The sequence below is a fragment of the Nannizzia gypsea genome, genomic scaffold (assembly GCF_000150975.2).
Source record: "Nannizzia gypsea CBS 118893 supercont1.6 genomic scaffold, whole genome shotgun sequence".
Lineage (NCBI taxonomy): Eukaryota > Fungi > Ascomycota > Eurotiomycetes > Onygenales > Arthrodermataceae > Nannizzia > Nannizzia gypsea.
Window position 1 is genome coordinate 1,531,147 of NW_003345196.1, and position 15,296 is coordinate 1,546,442.

At 45.4% G+C, this 15,296-nt stretch overlaps 5 protein-coding genes across 5 annotated transcripts; 4 read left to right on the forward strand and 1 right to left on the reverse strand.

The window, feature by feature from the left end:
• Nucleotides 1-727: 727 nt before the first annotated feature.
• On the forward strand, nucleotides 728-5,308 carry MGYG_07185 (canalicular multispecific organic anion transporter 1; the record flags this gene model as incomplete). Its single annotated transcript, XM_003171138.1, has 5 exons — nucleotides 728-935; nucleotides 1,035-4,455; nucleotides 4,511-4,597; nucleotides 4,653-5,027; nucleotides 5,083-5,308. 5 exons carry the CDS (start codon nucleotides 728-730, stop codon nucleotides 5,306-5,308), a joined length of 4,317 nt encoding a protein of 1,438 aa, XP_003171186.1.
• A 1,750-nt stretch (nucleotides 5,309-7,058) lies between these two features.
• On the forward strand, nucleotides 7,059-8,252 carry MGYG_07186 (hypothetical protein; the record flags this gene model as incomplete). Its single annotated transcript, XM_003171139.1, has 3 exons — nucleotides 7,059-7,140; nucleotides 7,207-7,461; nucleotides 7,528-8,252. Exons 1-3 carry the CDS (start codon nucleotides 7,110-7,112, stop codon nucleotides 8,250-8,252), a joined length of 1,011 nt encoding a protein of 336 aa, XP_003171187.1. The 5' UTR covers nucleotides 7,059-7,109.
• Nucleotides 8,253-8,532: 280 nt separating this feature from the next.
• Nucleotides 8,533-9,423, reverse strand: MGYG_07187 (protein kinase subdomain-containing protein; the record flags this gene model as incomplete). The annotated part of the gene is made up of 2 exons (XM_003171140.1): nucleotides 8,533-8,814; nucleotides 8,869-9,423. 2 exons carry the CDS (start codon nucleotides 9,421-9,423, stop codon nucleotides 8,533-8,535), a joined length of 837 nt encoding a protein of 278 aa, XP_003171188.1.
• Nucleotides 9,424-11,977: 2,554 nt separating this feature from the next.
• MGYG_07188 (hypothetical protein) lies at nucleotides 11,978-12,727 on the forward strand (the record flags this gene model as incomplete). Its single annotated transcript, XM_003171141.1, has 3 exons — nucleotides 11,978-12,064; nucleotides 12,120-12,452; nucleotides 12,515-12,727. 3 exons carry the CDS (start codon nucleotides 11,978-11,980, stop codon nucleotides 12,725-12,727), a joined length of 633 nt encoding a protein of 210 aa, XP_003171189.1.
• A 607-nt stretch (nucleotides 12,728-13,334) lies between these two features.
• MGYG_07189 (C6 zinc finger domain-containing protein) lies at nucleotides 13,335-15,140 on the forward strand (the record flags this gene model as incomplete). Its single annotated transcript, XM_003171142.1, has 4 exons — nucleotides 13,335-13,394; nucleotides 13,483-14,067; nucleotides 14,125-14,268; nucleotides 14,337-15,140. The coding sequence occupies 4 exons, from the start codon at nucleotides 13,335-13,337 to the stop codon at nucleotides 15,138-15,140; spliced, it is 1,593 nt and encodes a 530-aa protein (XP_003171190.1).
• Between the last annotated feature and the right edge of the window lie 156 nt (nucleotides 15,141-15,296).

A 15,296-nucleotide genomic window follows, 5' to 3' on the forward strand; every position in this document is an offset into this window, starting at 1 on the left:
TTTATTCGGGAAGCCGGACAGGGCTTAGCTCTCGATATTTGAAGTAATCTACGTTTCCTTGTATAGCCGTGTTTCTCATGGTAACATAATGCGTATGCGGAAATCTGTTATTGCTTTTCGCTGACAATGCATTATACATGGGCAGCCGCTTTCCCCTCACGCCGCAGGCTCTCATCCCCCCTCCCCGCCAGGCTCACCCTTGTCTGGTCATTTTGGTGATCATTCCTATTCGCCACCAATTTGTTGGCAACATTCTTTAGCAACACTGCTATCGAAGCACGAAACTTGTCAAAATACACTAAAGCAACGGGTGTACAGGAATACAAGCATTCTGCCTTGGAACTGCTCCGTGTACTGCAAATTATCCTGGCTTGTTGGGCAACCGATGTTACATCGCAGCTAACATTGAATACACGGTGGATTCTGGCACCGATGTAATGTCGGGTGACTTCTCTTTTCCTTGTCCATTTGCCAATTGCAAGATAGATTGGTTTGTGGATCAAATTACTTAGTCGCCGGGCTCAGTGTCGGTGCCAATCTGCGAGGAAAATTTTATTGATGATCATCAATCTGGGTCTTACTTAGTTAACTACTCCTTCCGCGTACACATAGCTTTAACCACCTCTACTCTGCACAAATGTCCATGCAGTTTAACGATATCCATACACCTTAATTGAACACCACAGTTCTCCTAGACTCAAAGCAAAGCGCAGGTCAATAGCCCGTCATGCATGGCACGTGTGAGGATAATTCCTTTGGCCCAATTACCAACGACTGCTATCGGGGTTGGGACTTTACTTTACTTTTTGAAAATGCTATTCTATCAATGATTCCGTCATTCCTCCTTTTGGCTGCTGGTTTTGGGCGGCTTATATATCTTCAGGGCCAAATTAAACTGGTATTAGCTCGCAGATTCCAACTTTTCAAGGCTGGTGGTCAGTCTCCTCATATTCATGCCATTTTTACCCTGGTATTCGGGTAACTAGTCGGTTATATCAAATATTCGGTATCTCCAGCTGACGCCCCTTTCTTAGCTCATTTGGTGTATGGAATGCTGCAGGTAGCATTATTGGCAAGCTGGAGCATTCATGATACGCTGAGGTCTTGGTCATCCATTTCCGCAGCAGCACTGTCACTTGTTACTTTCGCAATCCTGTTGCTGCTCTCATATTTTGAGCATGGGCGAAATATCAAACCGTCTTCCACTCTTCTTATATACCTCTTCTTTTCCATGATCTTTGACGTAACACGGACGCGTACCCTGTTCTTAATAAAGCCTTATTCAGTCTTATCGGTGTTATCCATTACATCAACAGCAATGAAGGCTTTTATTCTAGGCTTGGAATCATGGGAAAAGGCTAAGTATATCCAGCGACCTGTTTGTGTCCCTTATGGCCCAGAAGATACTAGCAGCATACTTAACCGTGGTATATTTTTCTGGCTTAACCTCCTGCTACTGAACGGGGCTAGATCCACGTTGCTTCCAAAGGATCTTTACTGTTTGGCCCAAGGAATGGATGCTGATTCTCTTAGTTCTCCTTTCCTGACCATCTGGGAGAAATTCAACGAGAAGAATCAGAGATATGCTATTATGAGAGCCCTTACTATCACTCTGAAGTGGCCCATTATAATGGTGATTCTCCCAAGGTCAATCTTAATAGGGCTGACAGTCTGCCAGCCCATTTTACTAAACAAGCTCCTGGACTACCTGGCCGAACCCTCAAGTTCAAAAGATAAAGACATAGGCTACGGCTTAATTGGGGCATACGCTTTTGTATACCTTGGAATCGCTGTCTCCACCGGGTTTTACTGGTATTACCACTACCGAGTACTCACTATGATCCGTGGTTGCCTAGTGTCGGCTATTGGTGGGAAAACACTACAATTGAATACCCATTCTGTGGAGGACCCAAAGGCAGCAGTGACATTAATGAGTACTGATGTCGAGCGGATCATCTTCGGGCTACGGAGCTTTCACGAGTTCTGGGCAAATGCTATTCAAGCTGGATTCTTAGCGTTTCTCCTGGAGAGACAACTTGGGATAGCCTTCGTGGTACCTCTTGTTATTGCAATACTATCCTCTGTGTTGTCAATATGGGCAAGCCGTTCGTCTGATGTTTACCAGACAACTTGGACAAGAGTTTCCCAACTTCGAATTGGAACTGTCTCAAACATGCTATCTTCAATCAAACCACTAAAGATGCGAGGCCTGACCGAGACACTATCCTCAGTAATTCAAAATACCCGATTGCAAGAGATTACGCTAGCCAACCGGTTTAGAATGCTTTTAGTATGGACCACTGGTCTAGGTTATGTCCCGCAGTTCATATCACCACCGCTTACATTCTTGCTATTCATCCTGAAAGCGAAGGGAAATGGACAGTCGTTTGATGCCTCAAGAGCATTCACATCTTTATCGCTGTTGTTGATTTTGGCTCAGTCACTCAGCCAAACACTTCTCGATCTGCCCCCGCTACTCGCCTCCTTCGGATCATCCTCACGCATTGATAAGTTCTTATCAACAAAATCCCGAGTGGATACAAGGCACTTTCCAACCCTATCGGATGAACTGCAGGACAGAACTTGTGAAAAGCCATTGCATCTTAATGATTCAATCGTCAAAGTAACAAATGGGTTCTTTGGATGGAAGAATAACAATGATGTTCTTCGCGGAATCAACATCGCTATCCCTCGAGGGAAAAGTACCTTTGTAGTGGGACCTGTTGCATGTGGAAAATCTACTTTATGCCATGCTTTGCTTGGAGAGACACCGAAATCAAGAGGCAAAGTTGAGATATTTGCTAGTACAAAAGATATTGGTTTCTGTTGTCAAACGCCCCATCTAACCAATGGGACAATACAGCAGAACATCATAGGATGCTCGGTCTTCCAGCCTAGTTGGTATAATACGGTTGTTGAAGCTTGTGCACTTATGGCTGATATCAACACTATGTCCAACGGACATGAAACCATGGTTGGCAGTGATGGAATCAACTTGAGTGGTGGACAGAAGCAGAAGATTGCAATTGCTAGGTCGCTTTACGCTTTGAAACCAATCCTGCTATACGATGATGTGCTCAGTGGACTCGATCCTACAGGGGCGACCCACATCGTTCGGGAGGTCATCGGCCCAACGGGGCTTGCACGGCAAAGAGGTATCACGGTGATTCTTGCAACACATGCCACTGAGTTTCTTCCTTTTGCGGATCACGTTATTGTTCTCAACGAATCCGGCCAAGTAGCCCAGCAAGGGAGCTTCCAATCACTTCGTTTTCAAGTTGGCTATATTGGGAACCTTGCAATCACAGAGAATGTCCCGGGAAAAACCGTTCTTAGTGCTGATCAAGCTCCCATAAAACATCTGGAACCTCATACGAATAATGAAAGATCTGAAAACAGTGTACCAACCCGAGCTCCAAGGGATTTTAGAATCTACGGTTATTACTTCAGGGCTGCCGGAACCTGGACATCATTACTTCTATTGGCACTGGTAATATTTTATACCACTCTATACAACTTTCCCACGTACTGGCTACGGATCTGGGTGGATTCTACAAATACTTCTCGCCTAGGAAGACTGGACGATCTTGGCTACTGGGCCGTCTACACAGGTCTTCAAATTTCAGCCCTTCTCCTATTGCTTGGAGTGGCATACCATACCCTCATCCGTTTCGTCAGCAGAGCTGGGTCAAACTTGCACAAAGATATCCTTGCCGTTGTGGTAAATGCCCCCTTATCGTTTTTTGGTTCAACAGATATCGGTGTTACTATCAACCGTTTCTCCCAGGACATCCAACTTGTTGATAACGAGCTGCCTATGGCATTATTAAACTGGCTGTTAACCGTGTTCCTGGCGCTTGGTCAAGTAATATTAATCATCATTTCGTCACCATGGGTGGGATTTGCCTTTATAATTATTGTTCCGGTATTATACACGATGCAAAATTTCTATCTACGTACCTCCCGTCAGCTCAGATTGTTGGAACTCGAAGCAAAAAGCCCATTATACTCAAGCTTCTTGGAGACATTAAATGGACTATCCACACTTAGAGCTTTTGGATGGACAACTCAAGCATTGGAAATGAACCACAGGCTACTTGATGAATCTCAGAAACCACTATACCTACTCTATATGATTCAGCGCTGGCTTACATTCGTTCTCGACGTAATTGTTGCCTTTCTCGCAGTCATAGTGGTTACCCTAGCAGTGATACTCAAGGCAAGCGGTGGACTCACTGGTGTAGCTCTAACCCAAGTGCTATCTTTGAATTTGATACTTACGTCGATTATCATAGCATGGACTGCTTTGGAGACTAGCATTGGATCCGTTAGCAGAATCAAACACTTTACGAATTGTACCCCTTCGGAACACAAGTCTAGCGAAGTTATCGAGCCTCCATTGGACTGGCCGCATCGTGGAAGGGTTGATATCAACAACATTACTGCATACTACGAGTAAGTGATTCCTAAGTTAAAGGTATCAAGGTTTCTTGCCTCTAACTCATCATAGATCACGTCCCGAATTTCCAGCCCTTAGCAATTTGAACATAACCATAGAGGAAGGGCAGAAGATCGGTATATGTGGTAGAAGCGGAAGGTACTACAGCCCGCAAGGATTAACTATATAACGCAACTGACTCGCTCTTATTTAGCGGTAAATCGTCTCTTCTTTTGCTCCTATTACGTCTTCTTGAAATTCAAGATGGCTCCCTTGCAGTGGATGGCCTCAACTTGGCCAGCCTGCCCCGCAACATCATCCGCAGCCGTTTTAATATGATATCGCAAGAACTTGTCTTTACCCCTGGTACAGTTCGTTCTAATCTGGACCCTAATAACCGATATTCCGACAACGAAGTTATAAATGCGCTGAAAAAAGCCCTTCTCTTTGATGCGATAAGCGCGCAAGGTGGTATCGATACCGAATTCCAGCCAAACACCTTGAGCCATGGCCAGCGCCAGTTATTTTGTCTTGCAGGTGCTATTCTTCGAAAGTCAAGGATTGTTTTACTTGATGAAATTACAAGCAAGTAAGACTTATATCGAGCATGATGTGCCTTAAGACTGTTGGCTAACACCAAGCAGCGTCGACCAAGCTACAGACGAGCTGATGCAGAAGATTGTTCGAGAAGAGTTTAAACTATGCACTGTCATTGCCATCGCCCATAGGCTGAACACAATTATGGATTTTGATAAAGTGATGGTGCTTGATAGAGGCCGCATTGTTGAGTCTGGGAGCCCGCGAGACTTGCTCACCCAAGATTCTATATTCAAAAAGATGTGGAAAGGGGGTACCAGAAATGATGCTTAAAAAAGTGTGGGGATAGAGCAACATATGATGTTTGAGTTTCTTGTTTTATCTTCTATTAAGTCTCATCCAGAGCTGAATTTGATGATAGAAAGAGACATGAGTGTAAGGAGTGCCACTCCTGCAGTAACATCAAAAGGCAGACCAAGCCACAGCCCACCTCGATTCAGACCTATATTGAAGAAAACTGCCGTGACCGGGTATAAAATCATCCTAGAAAATGTTTCCATAATTGTGATAACAGGGAATACCCGTGCGTTATACTTGCGGTCTATTATTGAACCAGTTAAAGCCCTGGTTGCTGGTCCAAACCCCAGTCCGAGACTCTCAACAACCATCCCGACGATGAAAAGGGATATGACGGGAGAAAACCCCTGGATCGCATAACCGGATGCAAGTAAACCCGACGAAACACGGTAGACAATGACATTGTTTCAACTCCGCTGAGCCTGAGTCTCTTCTCCATAACACTTGTGATTAATAGGGGTAGCAGGAGCAAAACAAGTGTTGACACCATTCCCTGGAGAAAATAAAGGAGAGTTGAATTTGCTAGAGTCCAGTTATATCGATTCGAGACATAGCGCTGGATCAAGTCGGACATGACACCCATTATCATGCGAAAGGGGCAGAGCCCGACCAAGAATAAAAGTTGCCAGTCAGCCCATAGGTCTTTAAAAACACTCAAGGCTAAAAGTACCTGACTTCGGATGCTATACAAGGTCTTCCTTATGCCCTTGGGAAAATGATCTGTATTCGGGTGGTCGCGACGTTCACTACATGCTGAATGCGGGAAAAACGTCTCTGTTATGGTCACTTCAATTGGAATGCAGACAGCTTGGAGAACGAGGTCACAGATTATTGCAACCCAGGGGTTGAATTGAATCAATCCAGCTGCAACTGTTGGTCCAATCACTATGCTCAGCTGGCTAAGAGCATAGAGTCGAAAGAAAACAATCGACCAAGCTCAAATCAGCATTGGTATGGTCAACGTGTATGTTACATGGATGCGTACAGGTCTTCCCTAGGAGTGGCATCAGTGATGATACACTGTAAGATATGTAAGCTCTTTGCCTACAGACAATACCTCTCCATAGGTAGGATAACAGATATATGATGTACGTCCACGTACTGAAACCAACATCTCAGCAACTGTCCGCCCACCAGCGAAGATGTTAAAAGCCGCATCAACCCAGATCAGCTTCAGAGGAAGCATTCGAGGACACAGTGTAACCACAGTGATCCAGGTCTGCTGCCCTATCAGCAAGGTGACGCTAAGAATGAAGAGCTGTCTTCTGCCGTGGTTATCTGCCCATACACCCAGGGGGATGGTAAGAAGGATACTTGGATGCTATCAAAAAATTCCTGCCATCCCTTCAACGCTGACAATTCCCGCTGTATAGGTGGTATTTTACACCGGTGTTCCGGTATGACTGTATGCTCACAAGAGAGCCCCAGGGCAGTATAGTGATGGCAGCAGTAAATGGCTTCATAAATCTTGGTTTGAGCCGGCGCAAGGCACTGGTATACAACACTTATTAAGAAAGTGAGGATGTAGAGTTTGATTACGGTATTGAATGAGAGGCAGTGTTTTGGGTAATTTGGGGGACCTAATAATAGGAGCTTCACGTGATTACCTTAATCTGTTTAAGGTTAGAAGATATTACTAGTCATATTTCACGTAATCTAACCTTAACTGAAAACAAAAAAATATTGACATTGAATTGAAGATTGAACGGTTTGATTGCAGACCGCTGGTGCAACAACGAAAAGGCCACAGGGCTTTGTGTACCCCCTTACTCCAAGGATGAGAGGCCCCGAGAGCCACCCTGTTCACGGTAATAACTGCTTATTCTTAACATCATTACGATTTACTCTCATCCAAACTAACATCCCTGTCGCAGTTTTCGACCTTCCCCAGCTCTACACCAAACCCCCCGCAGATGATATACTCCAGACTTTAGACCTGTTAACCATACGTCCGCATACATTTTCTCAGCGTTCCAATCAAAAGACTACAAATCTCCAGGATGGTGATATTTGCAGATACCTCACTTCGATAATCGGTAGCCCCTTGGCTTGGATTGAGTGTGATACTCTAAAGGAAAAGATATGGGACACTGCAAGCTCCAGGCTCTGCCAACGGGCTGGTAGAAATGGTATGGCCTCTGCTTTGCCCTGTCCTCTATAAAAAGGGCTTTGAGTCTGATAGCTTGATTTTGTAGCCATGCCCTCCATGTCTCGAGAATTCACAATCCCAATGAACACTGATTCCGAGTTTCAGGTCACATTGCATGAGCCATCCCTGACATCCGACAACCTGGGAAATAAAACTTGGGTCTCGTCATACATGCTATCCCAGAGGCTCCACATTTTCTATTCATCCGGCTTGGTCCCTACCTCAAAAGATCAGAATCTCCCTCTACGGACCCTCGAGCTTGGAGCAGGTACTGGTCTTGTTGGTATATCTTTTGCTGCAGTATGGAGTGCTGCAGCTACAGTTCATCTTACTGATTTGCCCGCGATTGTGCCTAATCTTACGCACAATATTTCTTTGAATGGTGACCTCATTTCCAAGGTCAAGTCAAGTATCACCACTGGCGTGCTAGACTGGTCCCTCCAGTCTGGAGTCTCTTTACAAAGTACTGGAAAGTACGATATAATTCTCGTTGCAGATCCCCTATATTCTTCAGACCATCCCAGGTGGCTCGCTCGGGCTATAGAAGTGCATATCTCTTCCAACAGTTCGTCAAGGCTCGTTTTGGAACTACCGCTGCGAGAAGTATACCTACCACAGGTACACGAGCTCAAGAAAAGACTGGACCATATCGGTTTATATATTCTTGAAGAAGGGGAAGAGATTGGCTACGACGACTGGGCAGCAAAAGACGGATCACCAGTTGAGGTCCGCTGCTGGTGGTCAGTCTGGGCCTGGAAATCACACCCATAGACTAACGCGATATCTAACGATGATTTGACGAAAAAGCACAATAGACCTTGGATTTCGATAGACTTGTTTAACGAGCGAAATAAGAATAGACTAAATGCACAGCTTTGTTCACTCACTTGGTTTTCCTCTACCAACATCACTGTTAAATGACACTGAGCCATCATCCCCCTTCGGCTCTTTTTTTTTTTGTTTCTTAGATGATTTCCCTCATGCATCCGGTCCTGCTCCTCAACTTTACTATAAGTATACTTATGATAGACAAAGATGTGCAGCGCTACGCTCATTCGCCGTCTGCCATCAGCCTTTCCAAAGTTTTTTTGCCATCTTCAGTCAAGTCTAGGTAGAAGCTCAGGTGACGAAGGTCCTTATGCCATTGTCTTGCTTCCGGGTATGGATCCTTAATCTTCCTTTCCATAATTTCTAGCCATTTTACCTCTTCTGGACTCCCTTTCCCGGCAGCTACGTACTGCCACCAGACAGGATAATACCCAGAAAACTCCCAGTCTAGGATCCCAGTCACTTTTCCATCCTTAATCACGATGTTCTCCGGATCCAGGTCAACCTACGTCCAGGTATATGGCTTGCAGGGTGGCATTCGCTTTCGAAGATTCTCAACCGCCTTCGTTGGGAGCCTGGCTAAGCCGTCTTTCATGAAGTCCCAAAGCTCCTCATCAGACGAGAATGGGCCAGCGGGCTCCATGTTGTTAAGGAAAACCCAGCCATTGTGCAGCGGCGTGCCTCCAATGCCACAAATTTCGGGGGACTGCAGTGGCCTAAGCTGTTGAATAAACTCAGCCACTTGTTCGGCAATACCCTCCATCTCCTCAGTGGATAGCTTATGGTACAGTTTGTCCATAGTTTCGCCTGGAATACGCTCCATGAGAAGGAAATGGCGGTTGTCACTCTGAACCCAGTCCTTGGCAATCGTCGGAACAGGGATTGTGGTGTTCTCTTGGACAAATTCGAGGTTGGCAACTTCTGACGTCTGCCACTTGTCGTGCGGATCCTCTTTCAGGATCATGTCACTCCCGACATTCCACCAGGCCCGGTTGCTCACTGCATTGACGAGCTTGACCTGACTTGTGTGGCTGCATCTGCTCCGCCGTAAATCAGACCACCCGCAAGTTGGGCACGGCGTAGGGTCCTCTTTGGTGGTATCAACGGGCTTCATATCGAACGAGGGTAGGCGGTTACTTGAGTATCTTGATGAATTTGTGATGAGGAGAGGGACGATGGCTGAGTTGTCACCTGGCAGGGAAACATCAGCCCGCTTTATAGAATTGCTGTGCCGCAAAATGCGAACCACTAGCAGAAACCCTGTTATTGCGGCTTAAAACCATTTAAAGCTTCGCGCCTAACTATTGGTTAACCAGTAACTATAGATTGATACGCCGCTGACCTGTTTGGAGAGGGGTTGTGAGGCGCTTTTCACGAACCTCTACTTTGCACCAACCAATACTGGACCAAGGCTAGGGCTAATGCATATATCCTAGCACTTTTGATGGCTAGCCTCTTCACGCCAAGATCTCGACAGGGGAAAAGAAACTCACGGTAGAGTAGAACGGCTGTTTCAAGCCCAACCGTGATATTACCTTCCCTTCGCTGATAGCTAGTTAATTCGCTGCTCTTAGGTACCCCTATTCAAGACACCGATTTTCCGATGTATTAGGAGTGACAGGAAAGCAACAAGGCTAGGTAGATCATTGAAAAAGGTAAATGAAAAGGAAAAATAATTCTCCAAGTCTCGAGTGATACCCTTGATTATGCCAATGCATAAAGAAAATGTCTCCAAGATCATATTCTTGAACTATAGGCCCGCAGAATATTCTCGATGGCAGTTAAGGAGGCTAAACTACTTTCTTTCTGTGTCAAGTGGGCACATGCCACATACCCGTCATCTTAGTCTATGCGCTATTATTTTCTAGAGCCTCACTTCGGGAGCAGTGTCTCATGCCGGGCGAGCCGTACCTTAACTCTCTAAATTGGTAGCCCAGAATGCCAGCTACATGAAGTATTTTTTCAAAATAATGCCATGTCTATTGAAAATTTATGCAATGACATCCATCTAAATACTTCAGTTCACTTTACTGAGAGGCTTATACCTTCATGTGGTCGGGCTATCGCAGGCAGCAACACCATGGCATATTCGAGAGAACAGAATACGTTCTAAAGAATATTATTTTCACCAATATATAAAGGGCAGCTAGGTTTTGCAAGTTATCTACATTTTCCCCATCATTCAATCCCAAGTCAATCATCAGCCTACGAGACTGCTACAAAGTCATTACAATTCATATTAACCAGACGAAGTTACACCTTCTACCTAAAGCTTCAACCGTTCCCCATTCGGATATTCACGACGCCTAATACATGCCCTAACCCTCAGTGCAAGTTTGACAACACTAAAGATGCACGGACTTGTGAGAAATGCGGTTCCTGGCTCGGTCGTGCTTAAGGCTTCTCCAGTGGGTTCCTCACTACGTTAAAGTAAATAGTAGTAATGCTAACGCTCTTCTATTGGTTTGTGGCAGCGCCGTTAAGCAGCACAATTCAAAGCCGCGCGCCATAAGCAACATACTGTGCCACCCATCGGTCAATCCCTATATTCAACATATGCAACGTATACCCTTGACGAGCTGGAGCGAGGCTATTGACCGGCAGAGCGCACATACGCACCGCACCTTCAAATATCAGCTGTCTGATTTACAGCTGCCTTGACCCATAGCTCATTATTATTTTCGTTTTTTGACCCGTCATTCGTTTAATTTATTCCGTTTGCTCTTTTCCGTCAGATAGATTCCTATGCTTTTTCATATATGTTATGAATGCCCCAATGGGCGCTTTCCCTGTTATAGAATTTACTTTTGTCGCAAATTCATATATAATTAATATATATAAAACCCAAAATGTGTTAGATTCTCTCACTCTTAATCAGTCACTGAGTGAGCTTATTGCCACGCGAATTTACTTTGATATCTCAAGGTTGGCGGCTCTTCTATGCCAAGAAAATCGTAGAGCCAATGATACGTTGATCGTCTGTATTACATAATACCCTAAGTCTGATGCTTATTTTTACCTTCGTCTCAAGGAGATCGAAGTCTTGGCATTATCAAACTCTTACTTTCGTCCTTTTCCCAGAGCCCAAAAAGGAGCAGCAAGCAGACCAACTGGCGGAATACCAGGCTGGTGGCCTCATGTATTGCAACACCTTACTTATGATGATTTGATTTTTAAATAAGAGGCTGCTCCTAAGGCTCCATTTGCCATGTCAACTTGAAGAGGAAGTCAGATTCTCATGAATCCTGTCCGATGTGTGTCCTCGCCGTTTCTCGTCAATTCGGATAAAAACACGCAGGATTCAATCCCCTCGATCAGCTTAAGCCTCACGCTTGGTTAATCTGGTCTCATTCAGAATTACAGGTACTCTATGATACCTATGGACGCGCTCTTCTTTGTGCTAGTACAAGGAGGACAGTTGTTACAAATCCTTTCTATTTGCATGGTCTACAGAGCCTATCTATAGTAACAGGACTGCTCCTAGTGCTATACCACGTGAGCCCCAGGTGAACTTTTAGTCCTATCTAGTCTCAGGCGCGGTATTTATATCCAGTACCCCTCTACCTTCTTGCCTTTAAGCACCCTTCTCTTTTTTGCACTTATACCTCCTTGCCCCTTTCTAATAAGTGGCTTTCTTACTACTCCTGCATACATAGCAGTTTGTGGCCATGGCGGGTAAATCAAAGGCAAGTAAAAAACAGAAAAGCACACAAGGCTTTATTGGGCGAAGATATAAGAAGTTTAGCAAGCAAAAGGTCGGTTTCTTCTTTTATTTGCGTTAGTACTTAGGCTAACTATGCTATACTATAGCAGGATAAACTATGTAGCGATAGCACATCAAACGCTGCCCAAGGAGATACTTATGGGCATTCTGATCCAAATACCGCAACTGGTCTTGTTTGGTACCCCAGCCACTATGATCCCGCGTGCAGCCCGCAGCCTTATCATCCAATGGCTCCATGGACAGTGACCAATAATGCCGACCCTCAATGGTTTGGTCCTCCAAATAGAGTGGTGTACGCGTCGGCACGAGACGTGGCCAGCCTTAACCAGGCGTATTGGTCGCCAGTACCAGATGCCTATCCAGCATATGGCTACCAAGGTCATCCTCCTCCATGTATGAACGGCAGCTGGGACCCAATAGTATGTAATATTCTTTCTAGATCTTGCTAGATTTCAAACATTTAACTAATATCCTCACATAGCCTGGTATCCATGAAATGAGCACCTGGGAGGGGAACCAATCACAGTATGTCCATTGTAGAAACGACTCTGGCCGGCCTCAGCCTGTCAACGAACCTTCCAGGCTCCGTGGAGATGCCCCCGAATTTGTCCCAACACAGGAGCCACAGTCTGAAGTCGAATCGCGGGAAGATGGATTCTCAACAGTTGTACTCGACGAGCCGCATTCCGAGTAGTTGTTTAATCGGTTGGCAACTGTCTCTAGTTGGATTACCAGGGTGCCTCCTTGCTCAATGCATAAGAACTGTGTTTTCTAATACTTTGTCGCATCCTGTGGTCAACCACTGAAATACGATAACATAGCCTGTTAGATCCTCGCACAATTGCCTTCTTTACCAGAAATCTTTCCTTCTGTTTACCTTCTCCAGACTCGTCTTCCTTCCATCCCTTGTAGTCGACAGGGTGTGCTTATATAATCAGCCCGCTCACTAGTCGCCATGGCGCAGCAACTTTAAGCTGAACTTCATATCAAAACAAAGTCCAGGATGACTCGTCGAATACGAGACGTGAGCCTCATGCTGGATTCTGCGGAAACTTGGGCCTTTCAAGCAGGCAAACTGGTCGTCCTGCAGGTTGAGATGTCGTCCAGCCTAAGCTTTTCAGCCCCAGACAAAGTTTTCGCCTTCTGAAGGCTAAAGCTAAGAGTGTTTGTATCAAGTTGGGCTGTCGGCTTGATCGCCCCCGCATAAATCTCGATTGAAACACTCAACCAACTTGGTCTTTCAATCCTCTTTTTCTTTCTATTTCTACCAGGGGATACGGCTCTTCTAGTTATTTTTGAAAATGGTATATTGTGGAAAACCAAGCAAGGGCTGCAATGAATGCCGACGTCGCAAAATCAAGGTGCTACTCCATAAATACTCGGCTGCCTAACTCTGTAGCCGAGTATCTACCCACGCAGATAGACAAGAATGTTCTAATGCATTTATAGTGCGACCAAACTGAACCATCATGCCTTCAGTGCTCAAAAGGTGGTCGGGTATGCACCGGATATCGAAACCAGCTGGACCTGATGTTTCGTGACGAGACCCGGAAGACAGCGCATAAAGCATCGACAAAGACTCCAAGGCAGAGAAATAGCAAAACCGCAAGCTCAAGCCCTTCTTCAAGCTCCAGCCCTTCCTCAAGCTCAACAGATACCGTTCCATCAAAAAAACTAATTTCATTAACCTCATCAAATACCCCGGAGGAAATCTCACGAAGTCTCTCAATCAGCCTAAATCAGCAGGCCATCTGCTTCTTCCTGTATAATTATGTTGTACCATGCATCCCCAGTTCTGGGCGGGTTGGTTACCTTCATAGCCTTCAATCCGCGACATCAGAGGCAGTTATCGCATGTATGGCCTCAGTTGGAATGGCAACATTAGCAAACATAAACTACTCTGCTGATCTTCGTATTGCGGCGCGAGAACAATATGGCCATGCACTCTCATTGACGAACACAATGTTGCGGGACCCTGTCAAGGCAAGGCAGCCAGCAGCCCTTGATACTGTCATGCTGCTAGGCATGTTTGAGGTATTTCAGCATTCAGAGAGCCCTACGATCTACAAGCGCAGGGCTAATCACTAGTAGGTTATTACCTGTCGGAGTAACCGATCCCTCAGTAGCTGGAGAAGTCATCATGAAGGAGCCCTTGCTTTGCTTAAAATCAATGCCAAGCCAGCTCCCGAAGACATTGTGAACTTTCGGATGTTCTCGCAAGCTCGTGGCCAAATCGTACGTCCATGTTCTCCTAGGTCGTTTCAGTAAAATATTCTCGGAGCTAATAATTGTCAAACGTTTAGCTTTCCAGCTGCCTATTGACTTCATCGCGAGCGCCCCCATTTCTCGAAGGAATACCACGGGAACAGCAAGGCTGCCTTCCCAAATCCGAAGGCCTCCTCGAAGATGTGACCACACTTCTGGTCAAACTGTGCAATCTACGTGCCGAAATTGAGGATCGCAGCTTGGTTTCACCAGAAGATATATTACCCCAAGCCTTTGCCCAGGAAAAAGACTTTGCCTCTATTAACGCTGAGCTTTGGGAATTCTACCCTTTCAGTACACTAGAAGTACTGGAACGAGACACCCCCTCGTCACCGGCAGACGAAATCTATGGAAAATACTACCACGCCTATCCAGATCTTTTCGTTCCAAATATATATAACGCTATACGTGGTGCCCGTATCCTTATAACGGAAATTATCGATGAGGCATCCGTCAAGCTCTCGCCATCATCACCTCTATACGCTCAATATGACAACTTACCCCTTCTAATCGAGCAAAGTCAAACAGCGGCACTACAGGCAGCATTTGACATATGTGCCAGTGTGCCTTACGATCTAGGAAGCGTCGAAACGAAAAGAAAAGATGGCACGAATGTTGGGAGAATTGGTAGAGCAGTTGGTGGGTACGTTTTACTTTGGCCGTTGTGTCTTGCTGGAGATTTACCGTATGCTCCGACCTCGTTACGGGACTGGGCTGTCAACCGCTTCGAATACATTGGACGCTCCCTGGGAATCAAGCAAGCAATCTGGATGGCTGCCCTGTTGAGAATGGGTGGCATGCGTGCTAAGTTGACAACATTACGCATTAGTGATGAGGATTGATGGGTCTCTCTTATTTGTATGTACGACCAGTGATGAATGGCCCTTGAAGTTATAAACGATAAGAGTTTCCACTCAACAGTATCCAGCTACATTGGATCCAAGTATCCAAATCACCAAATCACCATTACCTATATCAAATGCGATAAATGATCGAAA